Consider the following 19,973-nt stretch of genomic DNA (forward strand, 5'->3'; position numbering starts at 1 on the left):
AGTTGGGCCTTTGCCCACACCCCGAAACTTTGTCCACTTCCGACAATGGGGATATAAGAAGAAAACGGCCTTGACAAGGTGATGGGAACATATCACTCTTGCCAATTTTTGTTTTTAAGATGATGCTTCTAAGTGATTTTATAGATGAGTGTGTAACGTAGGGACGTGTGTCTTTGAAAGGTTTCATCGAAAGCTTTCAAGATGGAGTCTGGTGGACCAGTGCGTGCATTGCACTGACACTCCTTTGTCTATTAATGAAGACTCAAAAAATATATCACATAACTTGCCTACCACTCAGGACCGCGATGGAGCGGAGCACTGTTTTACAACCACAGTGCCTGGGGCGGAATACGCCCCGGCCGCTCCAGCTTTGAGATGATCAGAAATATTCACTCATGCAGCAATTGGACCGCCCTTAGACGTCAGACCGTTCAATTGTCCATGCGGGCGGGGTAAGCTGGTTTGACTTTCATTGATAAACAGGAACCCTCACAGGCCTAGCAGAAAATTCAGTCACAGCATTTTCGAAAATGGATGGAGCTGCAATTCTCACTGTGATTGGTTCCACAATGGCAGGTATACCTCTTTTCTTCCATTTTATAGTCTTATTCTCGTTCCTCTTTGTTGTGAATCTTTTGAGATCGTCAGCCATTCCATCAAATTTCTTTTAATCCTATTAAATAACGTCCGGAAAGCAAGTACCATTCCCAGCATAGGAGGCATCTCTGTAGATTTTGTTGATCATTATTTGATCATTATTTGTCTTTGAATTCAAGTGCTGTTGAGTGGAGCGGAGAGCACAGCAAGGACATGTTACTTTGGTCCCCCACCCAAACCTGATCCAAGTAATTTGGACAACTGGAAGAAGCAAGTCCTGCAAAACATACGTGGTGGTTGTCCAGAGAGGAGGCTGTGTATCCTTGCTGGTAAGCTACCTAACAACCGGCAAAATAAGTGCAGTTTTTGAATAACCTTAACCATTGGTTTTTATATTAATCAATCTAAATAGGCAGTGGTTTGAAATCAGAAGTATTTTATCAAATTTCTTAATGTTTAAATTATGATTACATTTCTAATTCCGGCTTTTGGTTTTAAAATCATGTGCAGGCAATTTAGGTAATAGAGTCCTCAACCGTTTCACCCATTCAAACCAAAAACCTGCAACTGGCTATTTTTGTAAATGGATTTATCATTTTGTTATACTTTTTTCGGCAAAAAAAATATATGAAAATAAATATCTTAATTCTTTGGGGCGAGGAATTCGGGAATGGCCAGTAACGCAAAAAAGATTCTAAATATATCAGGAATAATATCTTTAGAGAAAAATTGTTAGAACTGGATATTGAAGCGGAAAAACTAATTTCCGGAGAGTGGCAGTAAACAAGCCTTGATCGTACGAAATGTCAAGTCTTCAACGTTTTTGGTTTATATCTATTTGTGAGTCAGAGACAGACAAATTTTTTCCAATAATATTTTGTATGGCAATTAGCATCTTATCATGGAAAAAAGCCTTTTATTTGAACTTGTAGTTTACACTTCAAAAAGGAGCAATGACACTCGGTAATTAAGGCAGTACAATTGTTATCCAATAAGGAATAATTGTCATCGCTTAACCAAATACTAAAATAAATAACGAAACATAAATAAATCAGACTTGTGATACTTGATCGTGTACTATCTTAGCACGAAATAATAACTTTTCCAGGAAAATTCCATAACTTAAATAATGCCTTGTGTTAAAATCGAGCCTCGTGATTGCAGACGCCGCTATTTGAACGCGCAGCTCAGTAACGAACGACACAAACGCACATAAAATTGGACACTTATCACAATATAGAAACGATCAATATCATGCCCATTCAAGATCCTGCAATTATTGGAGAGCACGCGCTCTGCAACAACTGATTCTTTGCTATTTAAGTGTCTGCAATGTACAATCAAATGCATTGACGAATCTGCCCTTCCTAGGAAAATTTGTGGAAAAACTACTTCATTCCTTTTCCAGCTATATATTAGAGCCTTCCTCACAAAACACCTGGGCGGTCCCATAGAGAAATCCCAATAATTTGGTGCCCGAGCAACAGGATAACGCCTGGAAAATCTTGTTCTGGATCTGCCTTTGCCTTGATGAAAAGCACTTTACAGGCCACAGAAGAAATAATTGAATGGCATTGTTGTGTCTAAAGGAAAACATTTATTCAGATGCATCTCGATCCCCCACACACACATATATAAGTTTTGTGTTGATATTATCGTACTTGTTAGGAGTCTTCTGAACGTTTCTCAACTGAAAACTGTGTGGTTGTCTTCCCCCAGAGGAAAGACCTACCGAGCCTGGACTCACGACGGTGGATTGTTCAACCCCAAGGCCTTTAGGGATGGAGGACAAGACCATTCCAGATAGAAGTATCAGCGCGTCGAGTACTTGGGGTTCGTCCTACCCTGCTCGGAAGGCTCGACTCAACGGTGCGGGCATGTGGGCAGCCGACAGGTATAAATATAGGTATAGGGAAAGACAGAAACAAAACGGACATTGTAAGCGGATGAAACCTTTCCATGGGGGGAGCAAATGGCAAAAAGCCCTAGCCGCAGCCACAAAGCACACGGTTTACACATGGCCCCATCGAAAAGCGGAGACATAGATTTTGGTCTACAACAGGCAGGTGACTGGAAGATGATGAGTTTTTTTTTTCCTTTTTGAAAATAGACATTCAGAAGAGCCTGGGTGGGAAACTGTACGTTAAGTCCCGAAGCACTTTTTAGTTGCATATACATGCACGTACTATGACCACATAATGTGGCCATAATAGCTAATATTAGTAGCTTCGTCCTGACCATTCGACATGTCCCCTTACTTCGTTTATAATAGTTGACCTTTCAATAACCCATTGATACAAAAACCGAAAAGAGGTGATTTTCCTTAGTCGAAAGCTGGGACAGGGGGGTACATTTTGACAGGATCGTTCAAACGGTGGTCTGTGATTAAAAAGAAGCCCTAGGATTTGTCGATGACGGCAATGTCATATGAAAAATGGGAAATTTCTAGGCCCTAGGCCTACAGGGTCATGTCCCACCGGTTAAGCCGTTTGAAATCTGGAACGAAAGTTTACAGCCAAAGCGTATAAACCAATCGCATTTAGAGGAATACTGCGGTTTCTAGAAATAATAAACATTGAACAAGCATTCAAACAATTACAAGAATGAGCTACAAGTGTAGAAGGGTAACCTCTGGAGAACCATAACAGATAATGCTCTGAACAGTGGAGAGGAAGAAATAATTGTTTCCAAATGACTCTCCACAGTAATACTCGTGAGTATCCTCTAAAATAAAGCAAGGCAGCTATATTTTTTCAAAATAAACAAATGATTAATAAATGGAGAGAGAAGTACTTCACGAATTCTTCACCATTCAACTAAAGAACTCACAAAATTTATTACTTTGTCTCTCAAAATATCACCACTAGTGGTACTGATGAGTATCCCCTAAAGTAAAGCACACATTCAAATATAAAGTTGATAAATATATGTAGAGAGAAAAACTACACAAATTCTTCACAGCTCCACTGAAGAACATACACAATTTATTAATTTGCCTCTCAAAATATAACCAACAGTGATACTCATAAGTATCCTCTAAAGTAAAGCAAGGCAACCATATATTCAAAAATAAAATTGATAAATATATGGAGAGAGAAGTACTACACGAATTCTTCACCACTCAACTGAAAAACTCACACATTTTTTTACTTTGACTCTTAGAATATCACCGGACTTTCATGTCCTTAAAACTTCCTAAAGGTTTCCCAAGGCCTAATACGGATATACAAACAGTATTATAAAATTCCTTGGCACAAAAAGATAATTTGACTATTTTAATTGTCAAATCTGATATTAAGTGACCGACAGACGTTTCCATACCAATAAGTTCCTCATACCCCCAGAGATCTGAGCTCCCGAAAGCCTGTCAACCCTTTATCGTTCGCCGGGACTTAAAAGCGTCTCGAATATTCCCTTGTTATCTGCTTCCTCTTTTCACCTTACTATTTCAATAGAAATGTTCCAATCAAATTGCTCATATGTAGCATTGCACTCGCTCCTTAGCTTTCGTCATTTTGTGCCATTGACATTGAGCACCATAAACACACACCCTGCAGTAGTATTCAGTTCACACCAAAGAGTTAGATTGATTGTACTTCTTGAATCAATATTTCATATTATCTACTCGCAATTCCGAGTGAGTATCTGTATTTGGAACTTACAATGCAGTTTTATTTCAGAAATATTCAAGATAATCGCCTGAACTGTTCAGGAATGTAGGCCTACGTAACATGTTATGAATAAAGGTAAACGCACCCAAGATTCACTTACAAAAATAACTGACGTCATATTTACTACAAATATCCATAGTCACCTGATAATCTGCTTGAAAGATATGGAAAAAAAATCAACTACAAACCGATTTTCCCGTCGGTTCTTTGTCTGAAGAGTATAACTGAAGAATTTGTAATCACATCTCAATTTTACAATCTCAATAAGAATCGACTTACACATTTCACCACTAGAGATAGTTGCAGTACGTATAGTTGCAGTTGCAATTTTTGGACAACCTCTTTTTTACAGATGAGTTTATTGGAGGAGTGTCGTTATCCCATTATTTCTTTTCCCCTTTCATTCAATATAGTGGCGATGCAAACGCCTGGATTGAGGTGGACCTCGGGGAGAGTACAGAGGTGAATGGCGTGGTCACACAAGGAAAAGACGCTTGGTATGTGACGAATTATAAAGTGGCATATCAGGAGCAGCCGTCGTCCGAACGTGTACACGTAGCAGGGGAAAGTGGAAATGCCAAGGTATAAACTGTAAACGCCCACAGTGTATATACTGTAAAACAGGTGAACACATAAAGCGTTTAGGCCTGCCCTCAGACTCGAATAAATATCTACTGTATCGCAGAAAAAGAACGGTTTAGGTTATGTCAGAGCCGCGTGTTACTTTTATCCCTTTTAGCCATGATGACACTGGTATATGCTCTCAGCCTCATGTTGCTTTTAATCACTTCCACTCATTTTGCCAAAGCCATATGTTGTTTAAATTCACCTGTTAACATTTTGTCGGACACCAGGGGTTGGGCAGACCGGCCACCTTAAATTCCAAACTAGGTTCAGATCCATTCACAAAACGAAAATGATCTAAAGCTACAAATTGTACAAATGCTTTATATACCTAATTATATTGTGGTAAACAAAAACAGTTGTATTTCCACTTTATTGAACAATTTGGTCAGAAAAAAAATAATACAAAGTAAGAAGAGCCCAGTGGAAGTTGCGAAAAGTACTGCAACTATACGAGCTTCACTCCCCGAAATTACATTTAAGAATTGCAGCTGTATATGCATATTCAACACTGAACATACTACTCTTATAACAATAAGAGCATGGATAACGCTCCCTCTGTTATACAAGTGCAGTAATGAAGGAATGCAATGACGCAGATTATCAAAAAAGTCTTTTCCCAAGATTTGACATGTGTATCCTGTCATAGTTGAAAGGGGATCCCAGACCACACAGACTGTGCATGATGAATGCAGGGGCCTGACATGCATTGCGCTCACTAAGTCGTGTGGTAGACTGATAGTGCATGGGCATAAACATAACAAACGTGGCTTCCTCCCACGGCAAAGTGTATCTTAAGTGTTATTTACCAACAAATAAAGCCGGTTGGCAAAGTACTCAGACTATGGCTGAGTACCATACCGAAAATCGGCTTTATGTATGGTAAACAACACTAAAGACATATTATGTTACGGGAGGACACCAGGTTTTGTTGAAGTTCATGAGACCTTTGCAGGTGCAATCGGTTTATTGCATGACATTTCCCCTCTATTAGTGATTGGGAACGGACACCTGTATACTAAAAGCAATGAAGCGTCGGGATGTAATTGTAAACAGTAACGTAAAAGAACTGCATTTTTTTAAATGCAGGATCTCTCGTAATCACAGAAAACCAGATCATTTGTGCTGCTGCGAGTTAGCAATGCTGACGTAGCTGTTAAAGTACGTTGAATTCTACCACCTGTCGTTCAGAAGTATCCTGGCTTGGAAAATACTTTCCCATTTCCAATATTAAAACAAAACTCATCTGGAGTTTTAAAAACAGAGGTTTTGTCTTATCTGCTTGGCTATACAAATGTTAATTTCAGCAGGAAGAAATACTTTGATTTTTTAACTATTTTAATAAATGAACTTCCATTTCATATGTAGTTTGTACTCACCAGTTTTGTGGTTTTAGGAGAGGTCCAACTTCCTGATGTCTGACCGATAAGAACCTGGACACGTGTGTTGCACGCAGTATATGGTTTTACTGCGCTGTTATTCCACAGGGTGCGTAATTGCGTAAATACGGCGTGCACTGCTCTCCCTTCCGCCTGATCTTACGCAAGGACGGCAAAACTTATCTGTTTAACTTATAAAAAGTCGCGCAAATCTACTTAATAAAGCAAATAATTAATGTAAACCGTAAATATTTTGTTTCGTTCCAGATATTCATCGGTAACAGTAACGGCAACACCCCAGTCACTAATATGTTTAATGAGAGAGTAGACGCCGTAACAGTGCGCATTGAGCCTACTGGATGGCAACGTGGAGTTGCTTTACGATTGGAGTTGCTTGGATGTCGCCGTTAATAACTCGAACATACCGTGTTTAATGCCTTTCTTGGTAAAAGTTTAATATAAATGCAGACAAAATTGCTTCAACAAACAAATATTGACGGATCTGTGCCTTTTGAGAGACTCTAGATTGTGCGTGTTGCTACTAACGCGAGAAAATACATATACAGTGTATAAATACATCTTTCATCTTGCTTTAAACAAATTATATCATATACATGTATTTGACTGCTTAATTGAACGGACTTATGCAGACTGCGCTAAAGAAATATTAGCATATTGGAAGTTTTCAGGACATTAGTTTTATAGGCTAAATGGTTGTTTTGTGGCTTTACCCTTTCTTAATCATGTTTTAGTATCACATTCACTAATAGATTATTTGATGTAAAGAGTTAAGGTAAAACACTATCTTGTATAAACATTAACAACTCAGACCACCCCTTTAAGAGATACGTTACCTTTTTAGGTTCAAAATTCTAACGCGACCGTTGGCTTAGCCTATGATTCTCATCATTGCAAATGTGGGCCCTAGGTTTTTTTCTAACCAAAATCAGATTAGACTTTATAGCAAACATTTTTTTCAAACGTATTCTTTCACAGTGACATTTAATTTAACATATCAATGATACTGCTGTTCTCCAGCTGCCTTTAAATTTGCACTCGTTTCAGAACACAAGCGATTCAAAAAAGTGCCTCCCCAAGAGTCTGCATTGCGTTGGCAAATCACAGCGCGTAAAATCTGAAAACCCTTTCCAAAAGCGCCCTGGGTCGAACGATTTGGCGCATCATGATTGACCAATGCGTTTCAAACTCTTCGAAGACCGCTATTGTGAAACGCCCGTATTTAGTTCAAACTTTAAGTGCTTTCAGAAGGCAGTAGAGTCATCAAATCAATTCAGGACTAGTCATCAACTGGTACATTGAAAATACCCAGGTATTATTAAATCAATCCCTGCGATTCTCCAATCAACGCTTACAAACTCCGAACTTCGCTAAAATTGCAACTCAAATTATAAGTCATTTAGGTCCTCAATTCGAAGCAGAGAAAACGGAGTAAAAGCTAGGAGACATCAATAGAAGAGGTTTTGTCAATGGCTGAGCAACCACCGTTAGAATATTACATAAATATATTTGTCGCTGATATCGTGGAGTCTTTTTCCTTCTTGTTGTTTTTTGTGGGCCAATCGACTCCACATTGTTAAATCATTTTTGAAGCAAAATGCTGTTTCCTTCTCAGTACAATTGTAATATAACCATTATCAATGCAAATTGTTTTTTGAAAAAGCAATCCTTGTTGACTACTTTTCAACAACAGTCGAGGACAAAAAATGCACTCATTAATATTTTAAATTACTGCCTGACTTTACGCGGTAACGAACGAAGTGTCAGCGCTGATTAGAAAGGAGCCATGCTTCAAGTTTCGCTGTCCATTGTTCTGGATGCCATGGGCCAATAGATTCTGAATACTGTGTCTGCTCTAAAAACCCCATAAAAATTAAATAAATAACAGACCCAATAAGAAAAAGTTCCAATATTGAAGTCCCTGAAAGCAGCTCCATATCTACTTCCCAAAGACATGGGTATTATTCGCAGGTGCAGCCATTCAGAGACGGCCTTTGTAAGGTTGGTCTCCAATCATCCATACGCAAGCAACACGAAAACAACTACACGGAGTGTGCTTTTCATAAATAAGACTGCCTGATTTCGTCGATGCCCACGCTAACCGTGGGATCCTTTTATTTCTTAGTCGGTTTTTGTTCGTTTGTTTCTTTGTGTATCTTCAAAGCTCAGCTGTGCAGCTCGACTTTTTGGTCCAAAAGAGAGGTGCCAGTGCTCTTGCAACTTTCCTTCAAAAGAAATACTGGGGTATTTTTAAAGGCAAACGAGCGCCTTTATAAAAGAGAGAGAGAACAAAAATTTAAATCGATGCCACGCATGTACATCGTTTCTATATATGGAATCACCAAAATTGTCAAACAGAGTACAGAAAAAAAGCAGAGCCCAGCCCCTCCACGTAAACAAAATGAAAGTAATTGCTTCCGTGGAAATTGCAAGTGACCAGTTTCATATTACAACTGGAGTGCTGGCAAAAATTAAACGCGTCCGAGGCCATTTGGAAAAAGCAGTGCGTGTCTTGAGTGACCTAGCTTGTTTAAAAAAAGGACCCTTTTTCCCATTTCCACTCTTTGTCGAATGTTGCATGGGAATAAGGCTGAACAACCTGCATAATGATACCGTGACAATTTTAGTAACCCGGATGCCCTTGACAATTGCCAAAGTAAAAGTTGTCCTTAAAGAACCACGTTGTCTCTTCTGTAATTTACAGCGATTTCAACATTTTCGTATATTGCTCGCTCCCTTAAACCCCTACAGTCGATTGTAAGGTATATGTGTATTTGGGGTATTTTGTTGACTGCCTCTTTTCCCGAGAAAAGCCCCGTGACTAATTTATAAGTTGTTGCTTTTTTCAAGCTTAACGCTTATTTTAGTGCTCCCACCAAATGTTACGAAACAGAAGGCTATCAAATAGAAAGCGACACCACGAGAGCGTACGAGCGACAGGTCATGCGGTGAGCTTCTGGAATCCTTGCACAACCCAAATATGGAGATTTAACATGGCACTGCTCCTTCTAACAATATATATTTTGGGGGAAATGACTCATGTTACCGAAACCACCTGAGGAAATACCAATATCAGGATTGGTAATCTTAAGTTAAGAGCACTAATTCTGACATGAGTATTTTAGAAATGTGACCGAAGACAGACATAACACTACCTTTATCAACAACCTCCGACTTCAGGCGTTAATGTTTTAAATGTAAAACCCTGTTATGTTTCGACCTAAGCCATTATAAACACGGCATTGCCTGCTTTAACAAAAAGGGGAATATCGACACAGGTATCCCCTAACTAAACCAATTGAGTGATGATTCTTTGGAGATACGAGTTCCTCTATCTGCAAGCTGAACGGTTTCTTACCTGCTGACCTGCAGATATCATTTCTCCCTACGTTTGCCATTATTTTCATTGAAGAAACATTCAATGAAGATACAATAATAGCTATAGAAAGGACTCTGTTGTCAGTGATTTTGCAGAAAACAGTCTTTTTCTCCTGTTCCACATCAAAGATCCTAGAATCAGTGGCGAAGCTAGGATTGTACTGCTGGGGGCACAAAGGGGCACCAGGTGTGGGTTTTTGGTTCAGGTTAGCTTTGTTCAATATCCATTCCTCCATTTGTTTGTTTTTTTAATTTTTTTGGGGGGGGGGACCTAAGGGACATGCCCCGTGGTTACGCCACTGCCTAGAACACTTGTCACAGGAAAACACAGTTAGTGGACCTGCCGAAGCCTGTGGCTTGCCTCTAACACCATCAGTAAATGGTACAACAAAATGGGGCTGCAAACATTTCCCGGATCTGCCACTCACCTGCCATCGCTTGCAGTGACGTCAAAATGACCATCGTAAGCCTCCCAAAAAGAGGATGGGAAATTTTCAAAAGGCTAGCTGGAAAAAGTTCTTTAAACTCATTAGACAGCTAATACCAAGGGTATCTGAATATCACCAGACCTCAATGAAGCCTACTCAGCTGTCTTTACAGTGCTGAACATACAATTGTGCTCAAAATTAGCCACAACCTTTAGAAAATAACATACTTTTCTAAATTCTTTATTTGTTAAAGCTATTATGTTAGTACTTCCACTACATCTGTTGCAATACACAAACCCACATGAGAGTCGACTAAACTCCAGTTTGCATACTAACATATAAGGATTTTTTTGCTCCTAGTCAAAATTTTTCATACCCCAGACAAAATCCACAGAAAAAAAGTCATTTCATTCATACTGATCATTTCACTAAGACTACAAGAATCTTTGGCATGAAGTTATTTCAAGATGTTCCGATAGAATAAAATTTAATACTTTCTTTTGATGCAATGATCTGGACAATGTGTACTTAAGTACTACTGAAGTACCATGATGAGATCCACCTTAACCATGCACTGTCTCTCTAAACGTAGTTGCAACTGTTCTAGTCAATTATTAACCCTACGTAGAGGCCACCACGTAAAAAAAAATCATACCGCGTCCCAGGGTTAAGACTGAGGCGAAAAAATCCGTCAAAGCAGGCAACTAGAAATTAAGAAACTCAACAGCATACTCCCTTAGTCCAGCTTTTTGCTGGAGTCAACGGCACTGAAAGAGATAATTGTAGCGCTTAAATCTCTGGGAAAGCATAAGGCTCCAGGATACGACAGATCCCATACAGTGTTACTGAGAGTCATAAGTCATGATTCACAGTCGTGGGTCTAACTGCTTATAAAATCTGACTGTTCATTACATTACATTGCATTGAGCTATTACATTATTCCTCACATTACGACTGTTGAAGAGACTGGCTAGTACGAGATGGGCGTTAACCTCACACATCCTAACGCCCCTGTCCACTTGTTCTTGCTTATTTCAAGCCGATTTGGCGGTACCTGTTCTGATCTACAGCAGCTACAATGTAAAACCCAAGCGTTTAACTTCTAAACGCAAATCTTACTCGTTTACACATTTTGACACGTTTTAAATGAACACGTGACACGTTCATGCACTTAACATACCATTTTATTTATTAAAAACAACGTCTGTTTATTGTTAAATATCTTGATGTGTTTGGAATTATTTGTGAACACTTTTTAATTATAAATCCGTTTGTGTTAATTACACAAAGGACAAATCGTGTGTACAGGCTGTAACACTCTTTATACACTTTGACACGTTTATAAATGGTGCAGTGTTTATGAACTGCACGTTATTTGGTAATGAGAATACACGTGGGCAGGTATACACAGTGATGTGAGGAGTGGCAAGCCAACGGGCACAGCTTAACACGGGGGAAATGGGTGTCAGACTGTTGACAGACTTTATTTTTCTTCAGAAAATTATCACCCCCCGAGATCCTGAAATATCTATGCATGTTATATGCAAGATCATATGGAGGGAACGAGTAGATGTAATCTGAATGGTCGGCTCTCTCTATATTTGAAACCAATAACAGCCAGCAGACGTGCAGGGAACGCGGAAAGCGATTGAAGCACGCATGCACGAGTGTGTCGTGTCTCAAACGTTGTGCGGTACAACTGAACTGTTTTAACACAGTGTATATTTTTTAGCATAAAAATTAGGTGATAATCCTTCTACATCCATATATAACACTTACACCGGGAGCTTTGAATTTCATAGGCACTGAAGAGTCCTGACGGAAAAAAATAACGTTTAATAAGCTCTAAACAGGCGTTTAATGTCCCGATGATAAACACTTTTTGTGTTTAACACTTCACGTCTCAACGCACTAAGTGTTCAATTGTAACGGGTTTAGTTTATAAACGCTGGGGAGTTGCCGAAGACCGAACCCAACACTGTCTGCAGAAGATTAGAGCCTGTCCGCTGATTTTTGTTTGAAGTCCACCAACCTTCCCAGAAACCTAACCCACAGGCATCCCATCCAACCAGCAGCCTACGAGACTGTTTTAAGGTTTGGATTTAGTTTGGAATAGGTTCGGTTGCCGTTATGGGCTGACAAGTCCAGAGTGGTTGATTGCCAACAATAACAGCAGAGGGAAGGTTGCTGAAGAAAAGGGATTACTTCTCTGCACACTTCAATGAGGATTTTTTGGAATGTTAGGATTCTCAGAATTGGTAGGGTTTTTTGGATGTGCCCCAGATACATAGAGGCTCAAAATAGGAGGTTGCAGGAGGACTACATTTGGTTGTAGCCCTATCGGTTCTATAACTTTGTAGTAATAATAGAAATACATCCTTCTGAAAAGCAGCCAACTGCGCACGTAATCTGTTCGTACGCATTCTTCTGGCAGGCCCCCAAACAGTAAAGGTAATGACAAAGTTAGCAACCAAGACTTTTAGATTAGAAACCACTGTATATTTTAGCAGACGTTTAGGAAACCAGTGAAAAACGATGGTAATTGCTTGTGAAAAACGATGGTAATTGCTTTCAAGCATTAGGAGATTATACATATATAGTTGAGAAAAATTCAGTCTGGCTAAGAAGTCCAATCAAATTGTGCCACAACACAGTCCTACACAGTTAATGAAATAACTGACCAATCGATTAATAAGAAATGTCAGTGGTCACATGAACACAACGATCAATAATATTCACACGTTTCTTGAGTACGACATAACGATCAATATATTCACACACTACTTGAGTACGAACTCATTGATTTCAAATTTTGATTAAGAACAACAAGAATGCAGTCGATGTATTTACCAAAACACTACGCTCTACTGCAAAAACATAACCACACCTTTCCACAAATTTTTTCTCTCCAGGCTATATGACCTACTACAATTTGTCATACTTAGAGCCCAAAAACTACTACCCATAAGTACCAGAGAGATAATTCTTCAGTTCAACATAAATTTCAATGTCAAACAGAATGGGTGTTCAAGGACAAACAAATCAAATTACATGCAGGGTTTTTTTCACATAAATTTCCCTTGAACGTCCAAATTCGAAAAAGTGCTAAAAGAGAAAAGACGTATCCTCGAAACCCTTGGATAATTATATTGAAGCTAAAGGCTGACCTTAGAGAGTATCTTGTCGCAGTTCTTTAATTTATTTTATTTTTTATTTCAGCGATATTTTATTTGTAGCGACACTTTAACTGTGCACCCTTGTATTCCCTTCAAAATACTGTTCATGTGAGATCAGTACCATTAAACTGCGTCAACTGCTGGAGCTACCCCATAGCTAGCAAGTACTGTCCCAACAGTGTTGCCACCGACCAATGTCGGGAAAAATTTAGTTTGTTCAGATTGACTTCAGGCCTTCGATTTCAATGCATTTTTTTAATGTGGGGACAAAATTAAGGAAACAAAGTTTGGAGACACTAGTCAAGCTTAGGTGCCATTTCCTGGCGACAGCTTGTCTGCTGTGGTAATTAAATCGAGAGCGAACATGGGTGCTCACACAGCATTCCTAATGTTGATGTTGGTGGCGGGGTGCGTGCTCTTTTTTCAAAGCAGTTTTTTTTTCTGGAAAGGATGCTTTGATAGCCGTGGTATTTCCTGTCATATTTCTCGTGTCATATCTCCTCAAGGCATTAAGTTACACGCAGTTATCTGGTATCACAAGAGAACCCGTTTCCTACTCGTTCTTCCCATGTACATATCTTGACAGGTCCTAATCGGGGGTTATTACTCTTTCTGCCTTAGCAGGTAAGAAGTTACTTTTCTCCAAATGGACCAATGTATAATTCATTCAAAACATTGAAAGGCGGGGGGAGTACTTTCATTGCTGTCCACCTGTTGCAGGGTGTTTCATTATCAAGGCATATTGACATATATTTATTCGGCAAGCCCAAAAAGTAAAGGTAACAATATCAAACACGGACTTTCATTCTGGAAAACTATAAACCAAAAAGGTACAGTACACGTTTACCTCTGGATGTGGATATATGTTCTACCTAATATTAAAAACCAAACGATTAAATGTCACTTTTTTCCTGCAACACTTTCATGAAATTTCATAAGATGTGGACAAGTTAGGCATTTGGGTTAAACGTTCATCCACTGGACGTTTGAGCAGTCTTTTAACAAGCCAGTGGACAACAACGGTGATTAAAATAAACCCCAGTCACATGATCTTACTACGCCTTCAAAAGAAATCAGGATGGGTGGCCAATCGTGGTGATGTCTTGTGTCTCGTTGTTAGAACTCATTTAGCAACTGATAGCGACGTAATACGGTAGGGTCGTAATACACGGGACGTTGGTGCCAAAGTATTAAGCATGTTCAAGGCTTACGTTGGACGGTTGTAATATGGTTTCAAATCGCCTTGACAGCGTATTAACAACCTAGTCAAGACGGCAGCGTCGTGTTTCGATCCATAGACATGGTACCAATGCATCTTCAGCGGAAACAACTTTTGCCGTTCCCACAACGCTCTGCTAGGGTGCACCCTTCCATCTAACATATACATGTATTGGAAATGTTCGGTAACGTGACAGCAGATTGCTTATTGGAGCGTACCGTACACATTTTTTGCAGCAACATTGTATTACCATTATCATATCATATCGAACTCTTTTACATCGCAGAACGATCTGATCGGATCTTAGCAGAGTTGGGACTCACGTTCAGCTTGATCGTGCCCAGATTGTAAGCAAACTTCAAGCAATTGCCGACAAAGCAGGAAAAACATAATACAACCTTATTCAAAAAATGATTTTTGCCAAACCGTAGTTTTACCCAGTCTTAGCTACGTCTTACTGTAGTTTTACAGCAAAATGGTTTCTTTGTGGTCGTCGTCGGAGTGTTTTATTGGAGGCATCTTGGCAGATATTAATTTTGCCTATTAAAACATGCATATATATATACATGTAGATGAGAATAAAATCTAAGTCTAGCTCAAACATCCCTTCAAATCGTGGTATAACACAGTCCAGCGATGTTAATAATTTCTATAATGCAATTGGACGTGAAGGCCGATGAAACAGGTGGAACTTGGGACCAATGGGACAATACACAATGGGACGTATCACCATTAGGGTGTAGGTCCAATGTGACATGGGACTAACTGCATATATCATAAGTTGGGAAGTAGGACAAATGGGACTTAACGACCAGTGGGACAAAGAAACAATGAAACGTAGTTGGACGCTGGATCAATGGGACGAAGGTTCAGCTTTGGGTAGGACCAGAGGGATGTAGGTCCAGTTGGACATAAAAAAAAACCGATGAGACAACGAAACAGGCGGACGTATGAACCTACGGGACGTACGCGTAGAGGCCGATGGAACCAAAAATGGAACATGAGACCAATACGAGGACGTAAGACTTTCGAGATGTAAACGACTTAACGGTGCAGGCCTTCACTCACAGGTATGATGGGCTACCCAGGTCGCGGGCTTACCCCAGTTAGAGAAGCCGACGAACTGGGCAGCCACAGGTGTCGGGTCAGTCCACTGCAAGAATGGTGCATCATTGTGTCTGCCCAAGATGAAGGTACCGTGGTTGTACCTCATCCAAAGGCGTCGCATCTCATACTGACTCACTAGACCTGGGGTCTGTACACTTTTCAACACGGAGCACTGAGTGCATCTGCGGATCTTGGTAGTCCCACCAAGTACTGTAAATTCAAACCGGGAAAACAAACAAATTTGTATTTTTCCCTCAACGAAAGATATTGAACTAACCTCATGGATTTTCTTGACGTTGTTTATGTTATTCCAAGCTAAAGAACCATCTGGTACAAAGTAGTTATCGGATGATGTATCAGCAACCGATAATAGCATGTTGGCCAACAATGTAATAACGTATCAAGTGTAATAAATCACTCTAATTAGAGCAGATGGATTCTTATTCCAAAAAAAATGTAGCCGAGAAAGAAGGGAGTTAAACTTGTAAATGAACTGTACACTTCGCTTACATTAAAGACGTGTGTAAATATCAATGGAAATTGGTGTATATATCCTTCCGATGTTTGAGGCTGGGAGAATAAACTGTCGAAATACCCCCACACTTTCAGTGGTAAGCAAAACGTAATGTGGATTTTAATTAAAGAACTGTTCGGACTTCCCCAAGACTAAAATGTATTCAATACTACTCAAAACGGAAAGCCCCAGATATGCCATTCTGGTGTAAGATTTTGCACGACTCTAATACGTATTACAGATGTACATTAATATCATGAATTTTGACCTCTATATTAAGTCATATGGGGTTATGCCCCTACCCAGTTTTTCACATTTCCATGGCCAGGCATGTTGCCCTCTCCGCCTTTACCTTGTTCCCCACCCTCCAAAATGTCTGGCACACATTTGCGCTTCTGATTATAAAGATGTATCTAAGCTTTCGACCACTGCTGCATGTTAAATGCATCTTCTAGATGAAAGTATGAGACGATCTTTTTTTCTGCTAGGATTTGATCAGAGCCATATTTGTCATACTTATTTGGTACTTGGTGCCCGCCTTGGTGCCATCTTCAGACAAGATGATCATAGGGAAAGCCTGGCACTGTACGGAAGCGTCTAGCACAAACTCCTCATTGAAAGCCGGGAATGGGAATACGTGCTGGTGAAATGAAGTCAGCCTGTACGAGCTGTTGCACACTGTGGAAAAAGCGAAACCCATCGATGAATCATTTTACATAAAAATACCACTTCTATTACATTGGTTAAATTGAAGGGAGCCGTAACCATAAGGCCTATGTGAACTTATAACTTATTGGACCACCCTTATTTTGAACATTGGCATGGTAAAAATTAAAATTGCATGCTTTAGTAAGAGATGGCTTAACATTTTGGAAGAAGTGATGCTCCTCCATTACGACAACTGGAAAATGAATGCAATTTACAGTACTATTCCTACCTCGTCTGCTGTAGTAGGTGCAGTTGTCAGTTCCACGTCCAGACAGTGACATGAAGGAGGCATCCTCCAGGATGCATTGCCCTGTGGAAGGCCCGTAGCAGAACTGCCAGCATCGATCTTCCTGCAGACAGGCTGCCGCGCAATGCCGCCTCGTTTCCTGGACCAAGGAGGCGATAGCACGGTGTTGTACCGTCTTGTACTTCCCGTGCTCCGCCAGCACAAAATAACTCGAATATGCTGCTGTCCCCGTTGCGTATACTTTGCAGACCTCGCTGCACCACACCATAGCAATAAGAATCCCGTATTCAAATGTCATATCTCAGGCAATCTTTTTGGTATCACCGGTGACACAATTTTCTTCTTCTTCGCTTTCTTTTTCGGTGCTTTTTCTCACTTGATGGTTTAAACGTGCAAATATTCTGGATTACTCATACCTTGTTTTGACCATATAAAATAAGGGTGTCCATTGTATGACAAGTGTGTCTATAGGTTCGTCAGAGCACAATGTCTGTGACTGGTAAAATGCGGCTGAATGCCAGTGCACATCCTAAATATAAACAAGCGAAACGCTTTCTATCAAGGTCTCTTTTCTAATCGGCCGATAATTGCACAGTGAGTTCTTTGCTTATGCGAGAGCGGTCAATAATTTTTGTAGGACCTTGAGGCTATTTGATGTCTCTGCTTCTGTTGCTCTTACCACTGGAGATATTTTTCATGCAACACACCACATATTTCATATCTTGTTTTCGAGCCTTTGGAAAACAAGCATTGGTGAGCATTTTATTTGTAGGCTTGAAGTGCGACCGCTCAATTCTTTGACTCAGTGAAATGGAATAAAACTCTTCCTGGTTGATTCGGGCTTGTCCCCAGTCCATAAAGAAACCTACCACGATTCTGATATGCGAAAACTACCTGTATACCGTCTTTACTCTGTCGTTAAGATGCCTTCACTGCAATCTCAAGCAGCTGGGAGCCTACTACATAAAGATTGAGCATATTCAATTTTTACATGACTGTTGCGAAAAGTTAACTTTATCGGAAGAGCGCCACCGGACATTTTTGGTATCCCACCACTTCGTTCCGCAACATGGCCATGAAGACAGTACCACCTTGCAATCAGTTTCCACTAAGTTCTTACTACGATAAACATAATGTCACCACGACGGGCCACACTCCCGATTTTTTGAGGACGCAGTAAGATCTTGTTTGGGTGTGATGGGTTTTGGAATAGATTTATAACCATTCAAGAATTTTGTGGCATAACAGTTACGAATCAAGCTGAAAAATAAACTAGCTAAAATATATCACAGTGTATACTTGCTTGCGATCAAGTATTGGAACATGAGAGACGCTGCAGCAGAAAGATTAGCAATATGAATCAGAAGTTCATAAAACTGCATACTTTTGACCATATTGATATCTGATTTGCATGTATTAGTTTTTGTCAGCTTTTGCAGTGTGGCTTTAGGTATAACCTCTAGTTATTTTTTGGGGGGGCAGGTATACAGCATGACTTTTTCTTCATTAAATTCCAGCTAATAACTTGCACAAATGTCTCCAAAATTGTTTCTAAATGGTTTGTTTATATTGGTTGAAAATGTGAAATTGCTTATTGGAAATGGGTGTTATAGTAGTCCAAATGATCATTTCGTCGATCAAATAACCAGATTAACCAAACTGTGCTTTATAGCCGCAGTGTGTGTCGACCGTAAACTTCAAAAGTGGCTTCGGCAAAGCCTTAGTGGTGCGCTGTGAATCGCCCGCATTGATATGTCTCCGAATTTGTAATGACTTGCAATATTGACTGCTGTTGTTTCAAGACACTTAGCCTGTTAGGAAGCCAGACGAGAATTTCTTCTTACCCTTTTTCAAGAAATGGTTGAAAAAATGAGGTAGTTGATCAGGGTGGTGACGGGTGAATTCAATAGTTTACCCCTTTCTTGCCCGCACGATAGCACCTGCCTAAGACAACTAATATATGTGGACCCACCTTGTCCACTGTGAGTCTCTGTCACTTGGTGGACCTACGCAGCAGGCAATGGGTAAACGCTCTAGAGACTATTCAAGGCTACATAAGCAGCACGTCTAACCTCAATTGTTGGACGGATCGATAGCGTGATAAGGAACACGGTTTCCATAAGTGTTTCCAATGTTGGTAGCAAAAAATATTTTGCGTTATGGTATATTGTGTGCTCACCAACCTAATAATGAGGGTTAGTGATTCTAACAAATTTATAAATCGTATTTTTAAAAATACAATCAGATTTGTCTTATTTTAATCGGATTTTGTTTTATTATTATACGAATTGGACTCAAGTTCAGCTTAGTTATTATTCCCAACCACGACAATTTCCTGCAAATGTGTTAAGGCTTTTGTTAAAAAAGCTAAGTAAATTCAGATTTAAGACGTGACGTAAGACGTGAAAGTTGACACTTTGATTTAAAAAGCTGCGTACAATATTTGCCAGCAGTATAGCGGGGCTTTACAACCATAATTACCAATTAAATAGCATGCTATTCATTAATATGATCAAATTTAGCATATCCTTTAAATCACCAACACTCGGGTCAGTAGCTCATATGTTCAACTGGGTGCAGTAAAGTTGAATAATTGGCAAGGGTGTCAAGGAATAATGGTGGGCTGTTGATGCCAAGTTTGACAAGCAGCAGGCATACCCGGCTGTTGCAGTGGCGTGCCGAAGATTTGAAAACGTTTGTTTGAGACAAATTGTTAGAAAAATTTAAATCATCCGTATACGTAGCAGTTTTTCAAAGTTTAAGCATTTGTTAATCAAGTTTAAAATTTGTCACGAAAATATGAACTAGGGGCCCAAATGGTTTTTAAAAATGTAATTATCGCTGCATGCATTTTTGCATTATCTGTAAAATAACTATAAATTATAATCAAACATTAATACAGGAGGA

The 19,973-nt window shown here is 39.7% G+C and overlaps 2 protein-coding genes across 2 annotated transcripts; one reads left to right on the forward strand and one right to left on the reverse strand.

The window, feature by feature from the left end:
- Positions 1 to 312: 312 nt before the first annotated feature.
- LOC110975519 (lactadherin-like) lies at positions 313 to 8,521 on the forward strand. The gene is made up of 5 exons (XM_022228066.2): positions 313 to 576; positions 777 to 926; positions 2,317 to 2,491; positions 4,682 to 4,850; positions 6,539 to 8,521. Exons 1-5 carry the CDS (start codon positions 531 to 533, stop codon positions 6,680 to 6,682), a joined length of 684 nt encoding a protein of 227 aa, XP_022083758.2. The 5' UTR covers positions 313 to 530; the 3' UTR covers positions 6,683 to 8,521.
- Positions 8,522 to 11,099: 2,578 nt separating this feature from the next.
- LOC110975491 (uncharacterized) lies at positions 11,100 to 17,943 on the reverse strand. The gene is made up of 3 exons (XM_022228026.2): positions 17,049 to 17,943; positions 16,628 to 16,789; positions 11,100 to 15,807 (listed from the first exon to the last, which is right to left on the reverse strand). Exons 1-3 carry the CDS (start codon positions 17,362 to 17,364, stop codon positions 15,551 to 15,553), a joined length of 735 nt encoding a protein of 244 aa, XP_022083718.2. The 5' UTR covers positions 17,365 to 17,943; the 3' UTR covers positions 11,100 to 15,550.
- Positions 17,944 to 19,973: the final 2,030 nt, after the last annotated feature.

This window comes from Acanthaster planci, linkage group LG20, assembly GCF_054643075.1.
Source record: "Acanthaster planci isolate LZ-2023a linkage group LG20, COTS_SCS, whole genome shotgun sequence".
NCBI classification, from domain to species: domain Eukaryota; kingdom Metazoa; phylum Echinodermata; class Asteroidea; order Valvatida; family Acanthasteridae; genus Acanthaster; species Acanthaster planci.

Excerpts from the sequence above, each read along its gene's own strand:
- LOC110975519 (XM_022228066.2), top strand. The coding sequence starts at position 531 with ATGGATGGAGCTGCAATTCTCACTGTGATTGGTTCCACAATGGCAG. Across the intron at positions 577-776 it reads GATTGGTTCCACAATGGCAG|TGCTGTTGAGTGGAGCGGAG; the intron begins GTATACCTCTTT and ends TTTGAATTCAAG. Across the intron at positions 927-2,316 it reads GAGGCTGTGTATCCTTGCTG|AGGAAAGACCTACCGAGCCT; the intron begins GTAAGCTACCTA and ends GTCTTCCCCCAG.
- LOC110975491 (XM_022228026.2), bottom strand. The coding sequence starts at position 17,364 with ATGACATTTGAATACGGGATTCTTATTGCTATGGTGTGGTGCAGCGAG. Across the intron at positions 16,790-17,048 it reads CACCTACTACAGCAGACGAG|TGTGCAACAGCTCGTACAGG; the intron begins GTAGGAATAGTA and ends CTTTTTCCACAG. Across the intron at positions 15,808-16,627 it reads GGGCACCAAGTACCAAATAA|TACTTGGTGGGACTACCAAG; the intron begins GTATGACAAATA and ends TTGAATTTACAG.